The sequence below is a fragment of the Notechis scutatus genome, chromosome 2 (genome assembly GCF_049901735.1).
Source record: "Notechis scutatus isolate UNSWTSFEM ecotype Mainland chromosome 2, rNotScu1.2, whole genome shotgun sequence".
In the NCBI taxonomy this organism is placed as follows: domain Eukaryota; kingdom Metazoa; phylum Chordata; class Lepidosauria; order Squamata; family Elapidae; genus Notechis; species Notechis scutatus.
Window position 1 is genome coordinate 163,578,329 of NC_142010.1, and position 21,790 is coordinate 163,600,118.

The 21,790-nt window shown below is 35.0% G+C and overlaps 2 protein-coding genes across 5 annotated transcripts in view; both read right to left on the reverse strand.

Annotated features, from left to right (window-relative positions):
• Positions 1–1,092, reverse strand: part of HGD (homogentisate 1,2-dioxygenase) — a 33,637-nt gene extending 32,545 nt beyond the window's left edge. The window contains exon 1 of the mRNA XM_026675440.2: positions 791–1,092. Coding sequence (XP_026531225.2) covers positions 791–838 — 48 coding nt within the window. The 5' untranslated portion in view covers positions 839–1,092. The remainder of the gene's footprint in view (positions 1–790) is intronic.
• A 2,035-nt stretch (positions 1,093–3,127) lies between these two features.
• RABL3 (RAB, member of RAS oncogene family like 3) lies at positions 3,128–21,766 on the reverse strand. 4 transcript variants are annotated; one of them, XM_087957238.1, is made up of 8 exons: positions 21,713–21,766; positions 20,376–20,467; positions 18,689–18,837; positions 14,489–14,603; positions 12,584–12,734; positions 9,603–9,674; positions 6,159–6,197; positions 3,128–4,524 (listed from the first exon to the last, which is right to left on the reverse strand). In XM_087957238.1, exons 2-8 carry the CDS (start codon positions 20,381–20,383, stop codon positions 4,459–4,461), a joined length of 600 nt encoding a protein of 199 aa, XP_087813364.1. In that variant the 5' UTR covers positions 20,384–20,467; positions 21,713–21,766; the 3' UTR covers positions 3,128–4,458. The 4 variants fall into 4 exon arrangements, with proteins under 4 accessions (XP_087813364.1, XP_026531233.1, XP_087813362.1 ...); XM_026675448.2 differs by having other exon boundaries at positions 18,689–18,818; positions 21,643–21,766; XM_087957236.1 differs by having other exon boundaries at positions 9,603–9,736; positions 18,689–18,818; positions 21,643–21,766.
• Between the last annotated feature and the right edge of the window lie 24 nt (positions 21,767–21,790).

Below are 21,790 nucleotides of genomic sequence, written 5' to 3' on the forward strand. Positions count from 1 at the left end.
TACAATTTGTTAAAACATGAATTTTATGGAATGGTCAGAATATTTTTTTTTCCTGCCTTAATGAATCAGTTATCTCTTAGCTTTGTATAGCAGATGAAATTTAACCTTCCAAATAGTTTTCTAAGAGATAGCTATTAACAGTTAATGAAGTTCTTATTCAAAATCCGTTTTCTTGCATCAGACCCTCTTGGTGAAATAAATGGTTCGCTTCATTTGGAAATCATTATACAAAGCTATTTTGGATTATCCCCAATGTTAAGAAATGTATAAAAGCATGATACTGAATAATGCTTGTTAAATATTCTTCTCATGTGTTTAACATATTCCATATAATTTTAAAATAGCACTTTATAAAGGGAAGGGTGTTGTAATTCCTGTTTCCCAACATTTCCTAGATTTAGATCTAGTTTAAACATGTTAAAAATCTAACTGTACAGTAGTCAGATCTGCCACAATCTAAATTTGAAAAGGAATGACAGAGAATGAAAATTTAAATATACAGCTTTAAGTGAACAGGGCAAAAACTCCTTACTTCAAGCAAATGACCCCATGGACATCAGCAATCAAAGTTCTAGCAAATGTCTGGGGCTGGTTTCTGTCTGCTCACAGAAAGCATTTGTATCTGCAGTAAGGATTCACTATAAAAAAGGGATTTCACCAGTTCATCTCAGAAACAATAAAAGCATTCTAGAACTCCGCTCTATTCAGAAGTATGTAAATGAATAAGAATGAAAAAATTCTGAAATCTTTTAGTCAAAGCAACAAATACAGATTTTCCCTGCTAACTTACCTTTAACTCTCTTGTTTCTTCCATGTTTCTTATCATTCCTGAGGCCATTACAAAAACTAAGTGTGTTTGGTCAAATGACTGCCAAAATGCTCTCCAAAATTATTTTCTTTTAGCAGCAGCTGGAGAAAGTTAAAATAGCACGATGGCAACCAAGCTATTCTGCAAGTGAGAAAGTCCAAGAAAGATTTCAAACTATTTACTCAGTTGAGCCTGGGTTTAATGAGAAACAGGCTTCTCTTCTGGAACCATGGAAGGATGTCTGCAAATCAATAACCAGGAAAAAGGGGGAGGAAAAAGCTGACTCGTTTTTGTAATTTTATTTTGACAATGTTAGCAATGGAACCCAGACATGCGTAAGAAAAACAGCAATTCTATCCCTAAGCCTTCAAAACTAAACTAAGAACAAGCAGCAAAGAATATTTAAGTAGTGCAAAGCTTATTGCTACTCATTCCCACTCCACAGGAAAATGAAATAAATTAAAGAAACTGTTCTTTCTTTATATTATGCACATCTGTCTCTAGGCATTTGACTAAGTTGTGGGGGAGAGTAGAACTGGAAAGATATTAAAGCCTCCTTTATTTGTAAAAGGCTTTCCTATGAGGTTGAAATCAAGGAAGCAGAGAAGAAAAAACCAGGCAGGTCAAAGGAAATGCTATGGAACTATTATGGTTGACATTAGCCTAATTATTAAAAATGTTCTCTATTAATAATTATCTAGTAAATAATGGACAGGCTGGTCTTAGTTTTTACACTGATTTCCAAAAACGGGTGTTTTACAAAGGGCTTGCATCCATTCAACTCCTGCCTTAGGCATGAAAGTCAGCTGAATAAGCTTGGGCCAGTTACACTTTCTCAACAATTCATCCCGCAGGGTGGTTGTTGAGTGGAAAATAGGAAGGAGCATTACATATGATCACCATCTTGAGTCGTTTATAAAAAAATAATAAAGGCAAGATATAAATTAAAAAAAAAATCTTTTTGTGTCATTAAACCCAACATCTGTTTCAGCTCTCCACCCCAGCTGTGGTCTACCATGATACTGCTCTCAATAACAGGAAATATATCACTGCACCTCATCTTCAGACCTCTACACATTAGGCAAATTGGAACAACCTTCTTTTTTTAAAAAAATATTTATTGTCAGAGGACTTGCATGTAGCAGTTATCCTAATTTTGATAGTACAATTATTACTTTGAGCTTCTTCTCACAAAGTATAATCACAAGGGATAACAGTTATTATAGTTGCATAATGCTTGAAATTCAAATTCAGTTTCTAAATGGGCTTTAGAGTAGGCAGGTGCCAGATTTGTCTGCATTCTTTAATGCAACAGGATTTCTTTTGGTGGACTTAATGGCAGCTGCTAAGGAATAGACAAACTTTACCAAAGATGCTCTTTCTGTTGGAGAAATTACCAGTACTTGCCACTGATAATCCATTTAAACAATGGCAGAGGGACATTTTAAAGTTTATATGGCAAGGGAAAAACCCTAGAATTAGATAAAAGTTATTGCAAAAGATTAATGAAAGAGGGTGGTTGGATTTAGCAGATTTGAAATTGTATTTTGATACATGCTGTCTGGCCTGGTTAAAAGAATGGGTGAATCTTCGAGCAAGAGGCTACTTGATTTAGAGGACCATGAATTAAGGTTTGGATGGCATGGTTATCTATGGTACGACAAAGTTAATTTTAATAATCACTTTGCTAGGTGTGCCATACTAAGAGTTGGAATAAATATAAGTTTTCTATGAAATTGCCTCTTTTGGTCTCTTTCCCCCGGAAGCTTTTTTTTTTTTTTTTTAAACAAAAGAAATGGTGACAAAGCTAGACTGGTGGACGTATGGTAAAATAATACCTGTCAACTCTGGTGTCCCTACTCTATGAAGTTGAGGGAAGAGCTAGAATTAGGTTACATTTGCCATTGGTTTATGTATCAACAACTGAAAGATTTAAACTAGATAAAAAGAGTTATGGTTTTGATTTTATTAAAAATGAATTGGAAATCTTACTGTGTGGTAGTGATGGACATATTATTGCTAAGATTTATAAAATGTTACTGAAATTGAATTTGGAAAGTGAACATGTAAAACATTGTATGATTTAGGCAAGGAACTTTGGATATAATGTGATGCTTGAACAATGGGAATATATGTGGACGAAAGGTTTCATGCTAAACTATAATTTAAAAGAAAAGTTTTATAAGATGTACTGCTGGTATCTAACACCAGATAAGTTATCTAGAATGTATAAAGGTATTCCAAATGAATGTTGGAAATGTAAAAGCAAAGAAGGGTCCTTTTATCATCTATGATAGACATGTAATAAAACAAAGACACTTTGGAGTAAGAGTCATATTTTAATATAGAAAATTCTTAGAATGAAGATGAAGATAAAATCAGAAACTTTTCTTTTGGGTTTAATGGAAAAAGACATTTTAAAAATTGGAACTTTGATTTTATATATGTTGACAGCAGCATGACTACTGTTTGCACAAAAATGGAAAGACGCTTCGATTCCCACCATGGATGAATGGCTACAGAAGTTGATAAGAGTCGGCAGAGATGGCTGTTGACTATTTTGCTCAAAGAAAAGAATATAAGTACTATGGGGACTGCTTCTGGACTTTGTGCTTGAGGTGGAAAAAAAAGAAACATTGATTTTGGGTTTTACTTATTAGATTGATTCATTGTTATAGATATGGCTAGTTTATATTATTATGAAAAGTAAAAAATTGAGGTTCAATATCAATGCTTTATTCTTCTGCACAGAGAGTTGGAAGTCAATACTTTTCTTCTCCTTTTCTTCCTCCCCTTCTCATTTGTCTTTCCCCTTTTCCTCCTGTGTCTTACTATTTGCTTTTGTATTTTATTCTATAATCTAATAAAATGTTTAAATCCAAAAAAAGAATAGATGAAATTGTAGCCAGTTCCTATGGGCAGGCTCCAATAGAATTTGAAATATTGCACACCCCTAAAATATACATAAATTTTCAGACTCTTCTATCTTGTGGGCAAGATTTGATTGTGTGAAAATATAGAGGATACTATAAAACAGGAACACAAAACATTTGTGGCCATTAATGTGTAATTTTTCACTGAGTTTTGTTTTCTTCTTCCCCAAATTTTCTTTGTATATTTTATTATTTAATTAATGATCTTAGAAATTGTATGAAAAGTACAATATACTATTAAATAGGTATGCATGGTTATTTTTAAAGTCCTGAATAGTATCATTTATTTGCAAGCTTGCTTTGCCGATACTATTCCTTCATGTTTGAGCCATTATTATTCATAGATAGGTTTAAGTCAGAAATCCCTTAGCTCTGATTGCTGTCAGTGACATAGTATCTGCTGGAATAAATGGGAATGATGTTAGTATAATTGCTGTAGAATCTCTTTTCTAGCCATCCACTCATCACTGACTTGTTATTTGTTAACAGTAAATTAATAATAATGAAGAAAAATGTAATATGAGACAGCATACTCTACAACAAAGCTAGGTAGTCATGATGTTTCTCGGATAGTGAATTGCAGCTTCTTTCTAAATAAATCTGGGAAGACACTCTTTGATTGGGATAGGATCCAATTTTGCTTAGCACCAGAACGCTGCATTCAACACAAGGTAATTCATTTCATTTTTCACACACTATAGATGGCACAGCAGAGGATCAGTCATAGTGAAAATTCTTTACAAAGCCACTTCCCATTCTCTTTTTTTCTGAAAAGCTCGGAATCTGTTGATGGAGAAAAACATCTATGTTATATTTGTTTATATGTTTGTTTGTTTCTTTTTAAATGTTTTAAATATATGAAACTTAAATAAACTTTATTTAAAAAAAGAATTCACAATAATTGTTATTAAAATATTATTAAAATAACTTATACAAATTGTTATTAAAATAACTTATACAAATTAGGCCTTTAGAAATTATTGAACAAACAAAGCACTCCTCCTTGTAGCCTCTTTAAGGCTACAAAGTATCCACAGTTTTAAAAACTTCCTGTAGTACTTCTGGACATACGTTTGCATAAAACAGTATTACAAATTTTAAAAACTCAATCAATTAAAAGGCATTTAGCTGTTGGGAAAAGTAGTATATAAAATACACTTGCAACCTGTGATTGTTGGGAGTACATAGGTGCCATCAGAGAGAAGGCCATTGTGTATGTGGCCACTAAATGGCAATCTACCGACTACAGTCAAACTCAAATTTCATTGACGGCCAGATCGGCATTGTGGTTGTCCTCGGGGGGTTGGGTGGGGTGCAGCCAGGGTGCTTTATTTTAAGTATTTAAAAATACTTGGGCAGGGACATATTTTAATGTTAGTTCGCCAGAATTCAAGCCATTTTCCAATCTGTTTAGCTGCTTCTGGAAAACCATCATGCTTACAACTCATAATATTGCAGAGACCACTGAGAAGCAATCAGTGACCCACTGTATCTCATCTGTCTAGCATGAGACTCTATACTTCAGCTGTTGAAATATCAGCCACTTTATTCAGAAAGCTATTAAACTGATAATTGTTTGATTCAATTGTTCAATAATTGGTAATTTGTTTCACAAGTAGCTTGTGTTTCCACAGCCAATCTGTCTTTCCCTCACTTCCTTCTCCCACCTCACAGTAATTTAAATCTCCGATCAGTCTAGCTAGCCACTCTATATGCATCTGATGAAATGAGTTGTAACTCATGAAAGTGTGAGCCTTTTAATAAAATGTGCTAGTTGGAAAAATGCCACCAGGGTCCTCCTCATTTTGGATTTTACTTGGAAAGGATCTGGTCATGATAATGCAATTACTATAAATTTACATGTGTTGAAATTAATCCCATCCCCTGGGGCAAAAACCTGTGCTATGCCTTGTTCTACTGATGACATGTGAGACAACCATATAGCTGCTATGAAGACCCAAACTAAACTGAAGCAATCTATCAGCGGTTTTTCAGCATTAGGGATTCTGTTGCTTGAGCAGTAAACCAGGAATAACTCTAATGGGCCTATTGCGTTTTGTGATTTTTTTACTAGGTCTCTATATCCAGCATTTTTATAACCTTTCCTCTTTCTCAATGCATTGCAAATAGCCCAGCGTTTTGCAGTAACTACAGCGTCTTAACCTACTTCAAGATCCATATACGTAGTTTAGAAGTTACAAATGCAAGGATTAAATACATTCCTGATTCCTGACAAAGCACACTCATTGCCAGAGACCACTTGTACTTTCACAGAGACAGTGAGGACCGCTTTCTTTTTACCTAATCCAATGAAATTATAAGCCAGTGCATTGTACAAAGAAGCTTGTATTTAAAAGTTTTTAAACATCATCTCCACTCATGTTATTTATAAAATAAAAAGGGGAAAGGACAAATACCTGATTACCATCTCGTATATAGTATCTCTTTTCTATAACCTAAAACACAGTAAAAAAGAAATGTTATTGAATGTGATCCATCCACAATACTGTGTCATGCAGGATAGAGAAATTTACTTTCCAAAACTGGGTTTGTGGAGGTTGGAGACAAGAACAATGTCCCCTGGTGACTCTGTGGAAATGGCAGACATTGGAGGCACGGGGGAGTAGATGATTTAGAAGTATAAACAGCTGGAAACAAAGCGGAGAGCCACAGCCATGTTCACTTTTATACCAACAGCTCTGATGCAAACTTTTATTTATTTATTTATTTATTTGGTTTGTCAATTGCTTACAAGATAATAGGTATAAGTAAAAACATAGTTATGAATACATGGATACATATAAGAAAAATAAAAGAAACAATAGGACAGGGACGGTAGGCACGTTGGTGCGCTTATGCACGCCCCCTACAGGCCTCTTAGGAAAGGGGTGAGGTCAATAGTAGACAGTCTAAGGTTAACGTTTTTGGGGTTTGGGGAAGAAACCACAGAGTCAGGTAGAGTATTCCTGACATTGACCACTCTGTTGCTGAAGTCGTATTTCCTGCAATCAAGTTTTTGTGCGATTAACCTTGAGTTTGTTATCTATTGTTTGCTCTTGTGTTGTTATGGTTGAAGCTGAAGTATTCATTGACAGGTAGGACATTGCAATGTATGATTTTATATACTATACTTAGATCGGACCGAAGGCGGCGTAGTTCTAGGTTTTCTAGGTCTAGAATTTCGAGTCTGGTGGCATAAGGTATTCTGCAACGAGTAGAGGAGTGGAGAACTCTTCTTGTGAAATATTTCTGGACTTTCTCAACTGTGTTAATATTAGATACGTAATGTGGGTTCCAGACTGATGAGCTGTATTCGAGTATTGGTCTAGCAAATGTTTTGTACCTTTCCCCACTGGGAAGAGGGAGACATCTAACATCAGTTCATGGCTGATGTGCCCAGAAAGCATTACTTAGCAATCAAAGCAGCCAAACCTTGGCGCTGAAGGGTTGTAGAACTTAGGATGAGGAGGAAATGACCTACGTTTCTCTGCACAATGGAGAGAGCAGCTTGTCATGATATTGAAGGCAGGCATGGATGATTCAAGCTTACCAGAAGAGGAAAAAGTGGAGGAGAGAAGAAAGAAGAAAATGTTCATCGAAATTAATAGAAACTACAATTAGAGATACAGTAAGAAGAAACTTATAGAATAAGATACATAGTAAATAAGGTTTGGAAACAAACTTTTACTCCATGGATAAATCCACAGGAAATCCACACTATAAAATGTACAATAACATTTAGAAATAGATCTAGAGATACTCCATTTTCTTTTAAAGCATTATTTTTATAGAACCAGTCCACCCCTGCAACAAAGGGAGACCAAACTTCACTTCTTATCTTGTAGTCTGTACTGTTTCCTTAAAAGACCCTGTGTGGTGGTTAAACAAGGATCAGTTCTCATCTTAACTTGGTTCATAATTTTGGGAACAAGATTTGTTTTTCAAATCTTTTCTCAAGTCTTAGTGTTTTCTGTTAGCATGCTTCCTTGTCATACAATTACAATAATCACCATGGGTACTTCTGTATAATAAAATTCACATTATATTGCAATTTGGATTGTAGCAACAAGCCAAAGTTTAGCATTATGGAACCTTTACAGCCAATCTTTATAGGGAAGACTACCAGGAATATGAATGAATGCTTAGACTATCAGTTAAAGAACCTGTTATAATAAGAGACCAGATATATAAAAGAATAATGAGATTACCATACAGAAGCATTCATAGAGTCACATGGCAATGCCAAAAGATCTTCATGCCAATTAGCTAACACAAAAGATGACTGGAAACTCACAAGCCTTGGAGCCATTATAAGAGCTAAAAATGTTTTCTGAAATATTGAAGTATATTCATTGTGGAATGTGTGTATATATAGACAACAAAGCACCCATTGCATGTTGACTGATGAGTTAGGGGAAAAGGTTGGCAGAGCAATGTTCTGAGCCAGAGAGAAAGCAGTGATTATCTTTGGAAAAAAGAAACATCTGGTCAGAGTATAACTGTCTTTCTGCCAGATAAGATGGATCAATAATAAGGGCACAAAGTTCACCAGCATGATGCATAGAAGTAACTGGCAAAAAAAAAATACATTCAAAGTATGCAAATATTAAGAAGAGTGGCCTCAAGTACTTTAAAAGTCAACTAAGACAGAACTACGGAAGTGTTCCAAGAAAAAGCCCATCACAGAAATGGGGAGATACATGTTAAATTTAACAAAAAAAAATTGAAACCAAACAAGAATGTTGATGAATTCTGAGTAGAAGAATGAATAGTAAAAAAGGCCACAGAAAACTTGAATGGATGGCCTTACACAGAAAGTGGAGAGAGAGATTTGAAAAGAAGCCCATTTAGAATTAAAAGAATGGAGAACAAAAGGTTTCTGAGAGGCATCAAGACTTCTTATTCGGTGGGTGGCATAAGATAGTCTTCCAGGCTGTCAAACACATATCCACAAATCTTGTGACAGGAGATTTTTTATGAAAGGGGAGATGGCCAAAATACCATTTGCTCTCAAGAGTAGTTTAGGAGATCAGGACTGAATGCACCACCAAATAATCATGAGCATGCACTGCTTTGATCGTAACATCTCAGAAAAACAATCAGTGATACCAGAACTGTCAAGCAATCAAAGTAAGATATTCTGCATTAAAATGCCAACTGTGATAATAAAACCATGGGAAATATCAGGCTGACTCTCTTAAAGCAGGGGTGTCAAACTCACGTCGCCATGGCAGTGTCATGTGACGTAGTGGGACTCCCCCCTCCCCTTTGCTAAACTGGGTGTGGCCATGACCAACACATGACGCATCCAGCCCTTGGGCCCGGAGTTTGACAGCCCTGGTCTAAAGGAAGCACAAATGCATAGGCTACAGATAGCACAACAACCTTAATAACAGCTGGTCTTATTAGTAGCAGGCTATTAAAAACATTCTAAATGGAGGTAGTTTTGCTTTTACAAAAGCTGAATTGTCCTGACTTTTTCTTTGGCACTAAAATAAACATAACAGCCCTAATCTAGGTTGTGCTCGTGATGTCATTTCTACAGCCCTGATGTTGATAAGGTGTAAGAAAGAGATTAACTGAGATATATAACATCTCTGAGTGCAGTTCAAGTAATCAGATTTGAAATATTACAGCAAAGGGCTTAACATTATTGATAGGCAAATTCAGGTAAAGCACAAAATTGGGGGAACTGTGCTAGAACCCTACAATTTCTTCTACTTCCTCAATAGGCTGCTGAACCTAGCTGCACGCTCTGAGAGGTCTGTGCACATCTTATGCAATAAAACCTGTGTAATTTAGATCAGGTTGCAGAAGTTTTTCATTCTGTATTCTGTCAACTGAGAAGAATAAAGGCTTACCTTATCAAAAAATCTGCTGAGCTTGACAGCATTGGAGGAACCTGCAGCCAAATAACGAGGACTTGTACAATCCTGAAATACCAAAACATCAATTTTCTCCTTAATTTCCTAATTTTCTCACTGGTAGATAGTCCCTAAAAAGTACAGAGGAGTTGTGAAGTATGTGATACAAGCAAGTGTCAAACGAAGCTACTGTTACAATGTCAATATAATGTGTCAGGCATTTCTCATAAAATATTTTTTTCCAATATGCAGTATTCACTAGAAAAAGCAAGACCAAAGAACATAATGCAACTTTCTTTTTGGTGGGGAGAGGCACATGTAGAATACAATCTACCTGTTCCTTTCAGATAATTAGAGAGAACATCAGACAGACAGCTATCATGAATCCCATAATAGTTTAATCTCTGATTTTGTTTTTGGACAAATGAAACTCTGTTTCTCTAATCTAGGTGCTCTATTAAATTAACTGGACGATAGTTATTTTTCTAAAACTTCAATCCTGTTTTCACTTTCATTCTCGACTAGCAACCCTTCACAACTAAAATATAATATTTCTTTCTTAATTTTTTTATACTTAGCATTTTTATTTGTGTATTCATTCCACCAAATACAAGCTGAAGCAAAATTTTATTTTCAAATCCTACAGTAATAGTCTTTCTCTCAACACAATCAGTGTTCTTTTCTTTGGCAGCTTAATGTATCCATCCCACTGCCATCTCCCTCCCACCACTGCTGTATTGATACCTTGTTTTGTAAATCAATACACTTGTATTGACTGAAAAGATAGAAGACAGAAAACCTGAACCCTCCATCCCAGAATTACTTGTCAAAGACAGAGTATATAACCACATTTTGTGACATCCTTATTTAGGCATGTTGTGATCAATGATCATTCTTCACCGAGACAGCCAATGTGGTATAGTGGTTAAGGCTTTGGACTAGGAATGTAAAAATCCAATTCCTAATCCCCCCATGGAAGCTCACTAGAAGTTTTAGGCCAGTGCCAATCATTCTTTGAGACAAACGTGTCACAGAGTGATTGCTGTAGAGCAAAGTAGGAGGACAGATCTACAAATTTTCTTATTATCAGTGAAAAAAAAATGTTTTTGGAGAAGGGGTAGAGGGGTAGGTTGCTAATATTCTCTGATGCTATTAGCTTGCTGTTTCAACACTGTATAATTAGCAATAACTTTTTATAGTAAAAATTAATATCTAGACTTATAAACAAATCTGCAATAAGTGCATTAGTTAACGTTTTTATTTTTTGTGTCTGCCTTCCCTCAAAGAAGCTGAGACGTATACTAAATAAATAAATAACAACCTTTAATTAAAACAAAACCAACAATAAAAGGACAGGTGTTGACAGCGAGACCTGAGATTTAAATGCATTGAAGCAAAGTTCGCTTGGATAAAGGAATCTGAGTGACCGTTATGCCTTTCTTGTGGATCTCCAATGTGGTTAGAACATACTGATCTCAAATATCAAACAACATTCTGTGCAAACTAAAGATGGTCTTGACAAAAGTCATTCAGTGGAAATTGTGCTATAGCCTAAGGTTTACAAAACTTTGATTTCTTAATCCTGGCATGCAGCTGTAAATATGTTGGGAAAAACTGTTTCCTGACTAAAGGGATGGAATCGTTCTTCAGGGTTATGAAGATCTTCTGGGCTAGTTATCTACTTTCATCCCCTCCTTGTTAAATCTTGCATAATACACACACTTAGAGGAAATGGAGGAAAGATGCAGAGCAGATCCTTGGGCTGTTTTGAAGTTCAAGATATCTGATGCTATGGCTCCTTCTGTAGGCAACTGGAAGATAAACTGGCTCAGCTTACAGTTAGCTGGAAATACAAGTCTACTAATGGGGCTTTAAATCTTGTGGTGATCTCATGACAACCTATGAATGAAGATATAGATATTGGATGAGTTTTGAAGAAGTTGAGACTCTGGTCATTCCAGCATTCTTGAGAACTTCCTCATGAAGGATTGGGGCTCAATTCTACTTAGGTATAAAAATGTGCTTGGGCTGTATTGTGCTTTGTCAAGGACAAACACGGTAATACATATTAGAGGCCTAAATTCAAGATTGGCTAGTCCAATCGCTGATAATCACGAGAAAAATTTATACTGTGCTTGTACTCTGTTGTTCAGAAACCTTGAAACATCTAGTCAGGTAGTCACACATCAAGAAAACTTATGTTGGTGGCGTTTAGGCTGTGTGCTGACACCTCTCAAATGAATTTCTAGCATTCTAGGACTTCTATTATCTGAAGGACTATTTCAAATGCAAGTTTAACTTTATTACGATGCCCCATTTTCATAACTTTATGTAAGAGAAAGAATGCTTGCTCTGGGTAAATTCTCTAAGATGGAGCATGAACTGAGTCAATGCATAATGTTTTGGGAGGCAGGTCAGGATTGATTGTTTGGCACATGAGACACTGACCTTAGAACATACATCTTTTGAGCCAGACAAGACTTGTTTGAGTCAGAATGTCTCTGAAATTCTCATTCCTTTTAGACTTCACAGAGAAATTCTATTCTGCGGTGGAACTAGTTTTATGGCCTTGATTTTTAGCAGATGACTGATCTAAATCTGGAAATGCTTTTCTGTTGCAGTTTGGCAGAAAATATAAATGTCTTGAAATTCTATGCCATAGTCACGGGTTATTGTGAAGCACCAAGTGTCTATGATGACAGGAATTTACAATGGGTAGACATAAATTGCCTTACTGCTGCCTCTTTATAAAATTGGAAAGGACCAAAGAACTGCTGGGAAAGCTGCTGTGTGGAGCTAAGGGTTCCATAACATTCTTTGATTCTGTCTGCAGGTGAAAAAAAAATAGCTTAAGGGTACCCTCCAGCAATAATGGGAAATGAGCAGGAGTTATTTCAGGGAAAGGATTATTCTCTGAAATAAATTCATGGCCAACAATAGCATTAATCCAAGCTGACAAAATAAAGGATAACACAAACCAGATTGATTTCTTCTGCACTGAAATCCTCAACCAGAAAAGCAGTTCTGCTCAAGACCTCATTGCGTTTTGTCTCTGGGATCTGATCTAATTTTGTTCCTATGACAAGCAGTGGAATCTGGTTATCAGCAAACTGTTCCCGATCATAGTCTCTGTGAAGGAAAGTGAAGATAAGATACAAAGCAGTGGGTGAAGTATTGCAGGTGGCACACTAGCAACGGTTTCCCAAATATACTCCTTTGCCACAGCCATGTATCAAGATTTGCTCTTTTCTTGAGGAATGCAACCCCATCTTTAAGATGCTTCACCCCAATCCCCGAGTACAAAAGTCATTTCCATCATGTCTGGATTGAACTTTAATCTATTTTTAATTGTTTATTACATGTTTTCCCTGCTTAAGATCTCTTACATCACAATATAACAACAAACAACTCTAGGATGGATATGGCAGATGGAAAGTACAGATAATATACATGTACAAGGCACGTTTATGATAATCCAGTGTCAGGCCTTCGAGGTAGGCTAGGTCAGGAAACAATCATTGCAAGGATTCAAAAAATGATACTTTATTGTGGTAGTAACATAATTTTGAAAGCCAGTCTAAGTTTTTCTTGGTTCCATCTTATACTAAACAAAATCAAGATGTGGTTATTTTAAAAAAAATTCTTATGCTCTCTTCTATCTCTGGATTGAGTACTCTCTTGATCAAGCCTCTTTTTAATGGAATGAATTGCTCATTCCTTTCTTCCTTAACAGCTGTCTCATATCTGCCTTAAGGTTAGTTATCTGGTCTTTTACATCACAATTCAGCCCAAGTTTCAGAAAGCTAAATGTATATTAACTCTTCCATTGCAAAGGCAGGATCTGATCAACTCTGAAATGTAGCTACAATAGTGGAATCCAATTTTATACTCTTTAAACTACCGAAATACCCAGAAAAAAGCAACCATTTGCGCTTGTCACATGCACCTAGATTAAAATGAGGCAGACCTCTACCCTCCTACCTTTCATAAAGCACTGAAGACCTGGCTTTTCTCCCAAACACTGGGGTGAGCTGTCTGCCTATTGGAAACTTGACTTCATGCCGGGTTTTGTATTTGGTTGTTATTGTTTTAACGTGGTCTTTATGTTGTTTTAATTTTTGATTGAGAGCCACACAGTATGTTATAAGATGGGAGAATATAAAAATGTTTTAAATAAATAAGGACAAGTTGATTTCATCTCTAGTTTTCAACATTCTATAAGCTGACAATGGGATTGTTGCGCTACTTTTCTTTCTAGTAATTGTTCTTTAGCAATCTCCTAGGGGGAGATTGGGGGAAAGATTATTTTTAATTATATATTTTTCATTACTAAAATGTATTCAGTGCAAAGCTATGAATCATATTTAATGAATTAGGTATTCAGTTTGTTTAGGAGGTAAATTCTGACTAGCTGTGAACATTAGCCAAAATTAATGTATTTATCCCAAAGGTGCTTTTCAAAACTTTGTTAGACTCCATCTAATTCATGTTTCACTTCTCATCCAAGAGGCTTCTTCAGATCTGACTGAATGGTGGGGAATTGAAAAACACCTTTGGGACCACCATGACTTGGATGATTGAGAATTTCCATAAACAATGTATTTTTCCTATTCTACTTGGTGAAGTTGAATATATTTAGATGTATTTTTGCTATTAAAACTGTCGGTCACTGCTACTCCTTATATATGAAACATATACTATAACTTTCACATACTGTATCTTTTAAGGACAGATTTCTAAAGAGAATATTGCTAGAGGAGGTGGGCCTTATTTTTTCAGATAGAAATGAGCCTACCCATTTCCCCCATTTTCACGTCATCCCTCCATCTAATTCACATGGTTATCACAATGATAATAGACAGCTGTATATTCTGCCTACTTACCCATTTGTCACCAGGACGCTAGATGGTGTCACATCTTTGTTCAGAGCTTCCAAAGACCAGCGATATAAGTTTTGGGAGGACTTTTTGTTGGTTAAATCATGCACTAAAATTATTCCTAAGTAAGAAAAGGTTTTTTTTTAAAAAAATTTCCCCCTAAAATGATCAAAAGCATATTGAAAGAGATAGCAATTATAGAAACAAAGCCAGATGTCAAAAGAGCATAAAAATGAGAATATTTATTCAGCCTCTTAAGAACAGAATCAGAATGAAAGCTAACCACGTTTAGAAGTAAACTATTGTAGAAGATAATTTAAAAAGCCAGTTGTGCCTAACAAGGCTATAAAACCAATTATGATGCATTATGAAGCAATCAGAAAGGACAAGGGAATTTGATGGATTAATGGGAAAATAAAATAGAATTATGTAAGGAAACAGTACTAAGGCTTGAGTTGGAAGGTTTTTGGTCTAGATATGATAGCACTATATAATGAACCATAGAACTGAATGTTGCAATGTAAATATTTTCAGTTCCTTGATTGCTCTTCCTTAATTGACTTTCTTGAACTGAAAGAAGTACGGTATAGCATGTTCCCTTTTTTAATAAGACATTGCCCCCAAGTGTTATTCTTGCACAGTATTGCTTTATGATCCTGTTTCCTGGTTATTTTGGGGTTTTGGTTTATACCTTGGTCTTATGTTCCCACAAAAATTTGAAATATTCTTAGGTTTAACCTCCTGGAAAAATTCCCGCTTCTAATTCCCAATCACTTCAAACCAAATGCTATTGGCTATAGAATTACTAGATGCTGTGCATGGATTCAATCCTTTTTCAGATGAGGATGCAACTATTTCAGCAATAAAAGTGAAGTAAAACTAACCAATAAAATTTATGTAGGATTTATTCTGGAATATTATAAAAACAAAAGAACAGTTTTAAAAACTTTGTTAAAAATCATCAAAGAAATGATTGCAACAATTACTTTTCCTTCCTCATCTTTTGTTTTTTTAGTTTAAATCTGAAGGACTTTCCTTAATTCTTCTTTTATAATCCTCAATAACAGAAATTTTCAAATTTAACTTTATAGTTAAAGCATTCACAAAAGTAAGCCGTGTAAATCGATGTAAAAATCTTCAAAGAAAACAGTACAACATACAAGCAAAAATCAGAATTCAAAGTAAAGTAAAAATGTACAATAACATGTTTGGACCAGAGAATTTTACTACTGCTGGAATTTTACTAAATGTGGGATCTAATTTAAAACACATGTCAGCAATTTATTTTCAGAGAAATAAAAGAAACAAAGAAACAATGAACAGAAAAAAAGTAAGAACTGAATATTTTCCAAATTTAATTTAAGGTGGCAGGAATACATCTAGCTGGAAATTCCAAGTAAAGAAGAAGACCACATTGCATCACTGAAGACAGGGCCAGACACATATATGTCTGGATGGATTCCAGTTGAAAGGAAGATATCAGAGAACCCAGAGGCTCATTCACAAAGTAAAAAACAAGCGAAAGAACACTGAAGATAATGGGAAACAGAACTTCTGGTGGCTGGGGGTGGAGGCAAATGCCATGGATAAGTCTAACAGAACCAACACTGATTTTTCTATTGCCAGTGGCCCAAGTTAATGCTGACTTGGTAGAATAACCCATATGAAACCCAGATTAAAATGGGTCAGTGAATTTATTTAACTGATAAACAATTACGAAGATGGAAGAGAAGAACTACCTCAAATAATCTCAGATGAAAAAGAATGAATGAAAACTAAACAAACCAATTCAATCAGGAAACCTTTCAAAAGAGAGAAAGAAAAGATAGGTATATTTTTGAATGTCTGGAAAAAATCCTGCCATAACAATTGATCAGCATACTTAAAAATGACTGGAAAACGTCATTTCATCAAAAATGATGAAAAGAAGGGCAAGTAATACAGGGAACTTCTATAACTATTTTAGTTACCATTGCTTCAGTAACTAGAAAAAATGAAAAACTAGAGGAAGAACAATTTGCAGCATCAGAAGTAGCATGCAAGCCCTGCATACAGATGGATAACTGGAGCATCTTGATTTGAGACAAAAAAGTTCTCAAATGTAAATAGCAGAGATGACAATAGAAAGACCTCAACATAGTAAAAAAGTGTCATTTGGCTTGAGCTGAAATTAGATTCTGCTAATTTTGCTAGGATTGTTCTAAAAATATAAAAAAAATAGTAAGAGCAGATGGCCCCATTCTACACTTCTATTTGAGTTTATGTATGTAACTTGGAATTTTCTGTAAATCCAGCCATGGATAAAAGCTCCTTTTCAAAGATTGGAAGTAAGAACCAATGTTGACATAGAATGGATGAAACTACTAATGAATTTGAAAACATGCCTTGAAGAGAAATATTTACAATGAAATTGTTAAGATTAGGCTCCATTGAATAAAGCACAAAATGCCTTAGCCCAAATTAAATCAAGGATGTTACCATGGGAAGGAACAAGGGGGAATCTCTAACATCTTTAGATCAAAAGAAATTAACAGTGACTAAACATTCTTACTAAGTCAGAAAAAATATCAGAAACAGGGAAATTGTCTGTCAACAATAAGGTACAGACAATCCTCAATTACTGACTGCATTTGAGAATGGCAACTGGAGAAGCCATGTAGTTGTAAAGGGAAACATCACATGACTGCACCTGACATATTGGTTCCAACTGACATCAAGTGAATCACCATGGTTCAATGCAATATCACATGACTGCCATTTGTGACTTCTCCAGCATCCCACTCCCTTTGCTTATTGGAAGCTGCCTGTAAAGGTTGCAAATGACCACAGGACTGTGGAACACTGCAACTGTCATACATGCATGCTAGTTGCCATGCCATGCAACTAAATCATGATCAAATGACCACAAACATATTGTGAAAGCCACAAGTTTGAGAACTGGTCATAAATCTTTTTTCAGCACTATCACAATTTTGAACAGTTGCTGAATAAGCAGTTGGTAAGGAAGGAATACCTTCTTCAGGTTTTTTTATATTGATATTATACAAGATATTTATATTTTCAAATGTTTTTTATTAGATAATCTGAATAATGAATCAAAAATGTATCATTTATAGTCCCTGAAAGCTTTGAAAGTAGCTTATGGAGCCCTTAAATATTTTTACCAAATTATAATTTAATGTGATAAAAATGGGACATTCCTAATTTCAAGAGGAATAAACAAATTAACTACATGCCAACTGAATTTAAAGTAAACCACATTTAGTTTTTTACTTATTTCAGCAGTTTCTGAACTATAGCCATTCAGTTGTAAATTGTGCACCAATGCAAGCTAAGTCCCAACCTAATCAAATTGATTAGATAGAAGAAATAATTGATTAGATACAAGAAGTACTTGCACTATCCTACACTGTACTCTTCTGTAAGGCATGCTGGCCAATGTAATTCAAGGCTGGCAGAAAGAAAGGAAGGACACTGAGCCAAAAAAATTGATCCACGATTAGCATATATTATGCATCACTTGTACAGAAAAACAAACTAAAAAAATTATACTGAAATACTGGATTGTTTTTGAAATAGGATTATAAGATCTATAGATGGAATCATACAATCTGGGTGATCATCAATGGGTGGTATTTGGTAACAATTCACATGCTAGTCCTAATACAAATTTAGAATAAAATATCTTTAGCTCCAAGTATATGTAGCTAAAGATTAAGGCATCTGATAGGAATAATTGCTATTCTACTTTGAAAATAGTATTGGTTATGCATTATTTCATAATCTCATGAATATAAAGAATGGCCCAGAAACTTTAAGGTACATATATGTGGCAATGATACAGATACAGAATATATACAAGTTCATAAATTGCCTTCAGGGAAGATGGGTAGCATGCAAATTGAATAAATAAATGTAAATGAATAAATAAATTTAATCCATTGCAAACTAGAATGTACTGGTTTTCAAATAAACATTACGAATAATAAATATGCCCAGAAATTTGTTCAGGAAAAAAGTTAAACTAATTTGTCAACACTTGCAAATATACATTGTATCCAAGAAAGTAAAGTATTTAAAATTGAAATTCAGCCAATAATGATTCTTTAATGTAAAATTCTTGTTTGCAATATTTATGGAACATGATCTACATAAATCAAACCAAGTTCCATAGAATGTAACAGATCTTAAAAATGCATCCATTACCATTAACTGAATTGTAGAACATAAGACGTGTGCTTTTCACACTACTAGCACTGCCTACAGAACCACCAACATCCCATAATTCGATGAAATAGATCTTTTCCTCTGGAGTTCCTTCTTTGTAGTCATGAATCTGGCAATAAGAAACCACACTGCATAAATAAATGTAAAATGACAGTAAATTAAACCAGCATTCCACTACATAATGAAGTACCTCTGCAGAACACAGTAAAGGTGGGCTAAGGAGACAACTAGTTAGGTTCTGCAATGAGTTTCTAAGAATTCAGCTTCTTTGACCTATGCACACTATACAGTAGGATTTTTTTTCCAAATGGTAATGAAGGTAACAAGGGGAAATATTCCTTAATTGGAAAAGCAGAAAATAAGCATTTTCTGAAAGACACTTGTATTATATTTACTTGTTCTGATGAAAAAATCCAATTTTTTTAATGGATAATGAATTATCTGGATTTAGTTTTTATGGGAAGAGAGAGTGTATACAGAATATCTGGCACATCTATGAGTGTGAGATGTATATACACACAAAACAAACACACAGATATATAGGCTCCATAAATTATTTGGAGAAGTCATTTAATTGTGGCAATCCTTTTATTACCAATTTTGGTGAAAAAAATTAATAGCATTAATATACATACGAAGATGATCTGCAAGAGCCCTCAAAGTAGCTGCACTAATCGTGGATGCAAACATTATGATATCTGTTAAGAGCCAGTTTATTTACAGTTTGCTCAAATACATCCCAAATAGTTTGTATAGATCTAATTAATTTTTGCATGCATGTTTATTCTACAGATATATTAAAAATAACCTGTGTCAAAGTATAATAAGCAAAGAATACACTACAAAAAACATGCACCACAGACACAATTTCATGATCATTTTTTCTTGCTCTTTCTGTCTCCAGAACTCTACTCAACAACAATTGCAACTTTTCTGTTTTCTGGTCAGAGAATGCTTCAAAAGGAAGCCTGATTAGTAGCTATTCATTATTTTCCCCTAAGAATATTTCTGTATTCAGAAACCTTTTATGAAATAAAGATGGTTAAATATGTCTTGGCAGCCAATCAGTATAAAACACCATCTTTCAAAGAATTAGCTGACCACTGTATTCTCCACAAGAACTATAATGAGAACCACAGAGTCAGAATATATTTGCTAAACTCTGGAAAGATAATTTCCCCACTCTTTCTACTTTTATTCAATTCCTATCCCACTGACTTTATATACAGTACATCTTTTTTACTAATTTTTATTGCATATTTTTGCAAAGATGCGGAAGAAAACAATATCAGTTATAGAAAACCTGGCAAGTCTATGCATATTTAAATACCTCCCCTAGGCCATCATATTTTAAACATGCCTGGGATAAACACATGTCCATCATCCAACAAAAATTAAAATAATTAAAAAGAAAACAAAAAAAACCCTCAAGGGGTAGACTGGATGGATCATTAGGTCTTTTTCTGTTGTCTATTTTCTTTTTCTATATTGCTTTCCTTCTCATCTCCACCTCTGGCCATGTTAGAGTATCAATAATGGGTAGTGTTCATCAACTAGAGACATTGCAATTATGCTTTACCTCTGCAGTTAAATGTCACTAATTTTCTGTATGTAAAATATATTATTTCAAAGACAATATCACAAATTATCAGGTGTTTCCACATACACGGACATCAACGGAGCAGCCCACAGTCCAGGATGGATTTCCCAGCATCTGATTGTGACATAATAGGTGAACAAGTGATGATTTTCCCACACCTGAAACAAAATAATAAAATATATCTTCAAAACTAACAAACATTTCTGCTGTCATTTGAGTTTTGCTATATAACTGAAATTAAGGTGCAGCTTCATAATCATCATACTTTAACAGTTTCTGCAGTGAGTAAGGGGCTGCACAGATTACTTCTGTGTTCCACTCTGGAATTCTATATTCTTGATAGCTTTAATAGGGAAGAAAAAGACTAAATGAAATTTAATAGAGACAAATGCAAAGTTCTTTACCCCCTCAAGTATCAAATACACAAGCACAGAATGATATATGAAACAAATTAATTACAATAGGATATCATACATTTTGAGTTCAAGTAAATAGTCATCCATTGGAAATGCTTTAATCTGGATTCTTGTACTGAGCTAGACGGATTCAGTGGTTATAAATGGCTCTTTCCAATTCTGGGATTCTATTGCACCCAGCAGATATATTTTGAAATATCTTATCAGTTCTCCATGTCCTAAAAATTGGGGGTGGGGGAGGCAACAGTTCTATTATTAAATTATATGTCCCCCATCTTGCCTAAAGGTGACTCTAAGAGGCTTACCAATCATTAAAACACCAATAAAATATTTAAATTTTAAAACAATAAATAATCACGTTACACTTGATTTAAAACTGACAAAGATGAGAAGGAAGGGAGCAAAATGCACACGGGGAGGATCTGGGTTCCATTAACCTACTGCAGAATGATGACACGCAAGAACTGTTGTTGCAAACACACTATGCGCAAATATGTTCGTAGGAATGAAGGGCTAATGTTTCTGCAACTGCACCTCTGTACGGTAGTTAGTTCGAGAAACAAACAGGTTAACTAGGTAGTTAGTGCGTTCGTAGAAACATTTTTGGCCTTATTTACATACACAGCAGAACATAGATCCAAAACTCTGATTGGACTTAGACCAGTTGAGACGGGAAGTAGAATATGGGTGCGTTAAATAACCACACTTTCTAGAAATCAGAAAATAAACAGCTGTTTTGTCTGTTACACTGCTTCTTGTTCTGTTTTCTAAGAAACCACATTTTAAGCAGGAAAGAAATTCCAAATAACAGCCAATTTGGAGTCTTGCTACATTATTTCTGCCCCTTGCCACTAAAGAGCGTGGTTCTTCTTCGTGGAGGACGGCTGTGGTCGCTCCTCACGCCCTCACCCACTCACCTGAATCACCCAACACAAGCACCTTCACCCTTTCTAAGGCAGCCATTTTTTCCCCTTGAGAGGCAATTACCAGAAACAGCTACCGACGTAGGCCACCTCTCTACTTTCGTTCTTCTTAAAATAGACCAATCACAAATTGATTCGTACA

Excerpts from the sequence above, each read along its gene's own strand:
- RABL3 (XM_026675448.2), bottom strand. The coding sequence starts at position 21,688 with ATGGCTGCCTTAGAAAGGGTGAAGGTGCTTGTGTTGGGTGATTCAG. Across the intron at positions 20,468-21,642 it reads GCTTGTGTTGGGTGATTCAG|GTGTGGGAAAATCATCACTT; the intron begins GTGAGTGGGTGA and ends ATTTTGTTTCAG. Across the intron at positions 14,604-18,688 it reads GTTCTACAATTCAGTTAATG|GAATAATTTTAGTGCATGAT; the intron begins GTAATGGATGCA and ends TTTCTTACTTAG.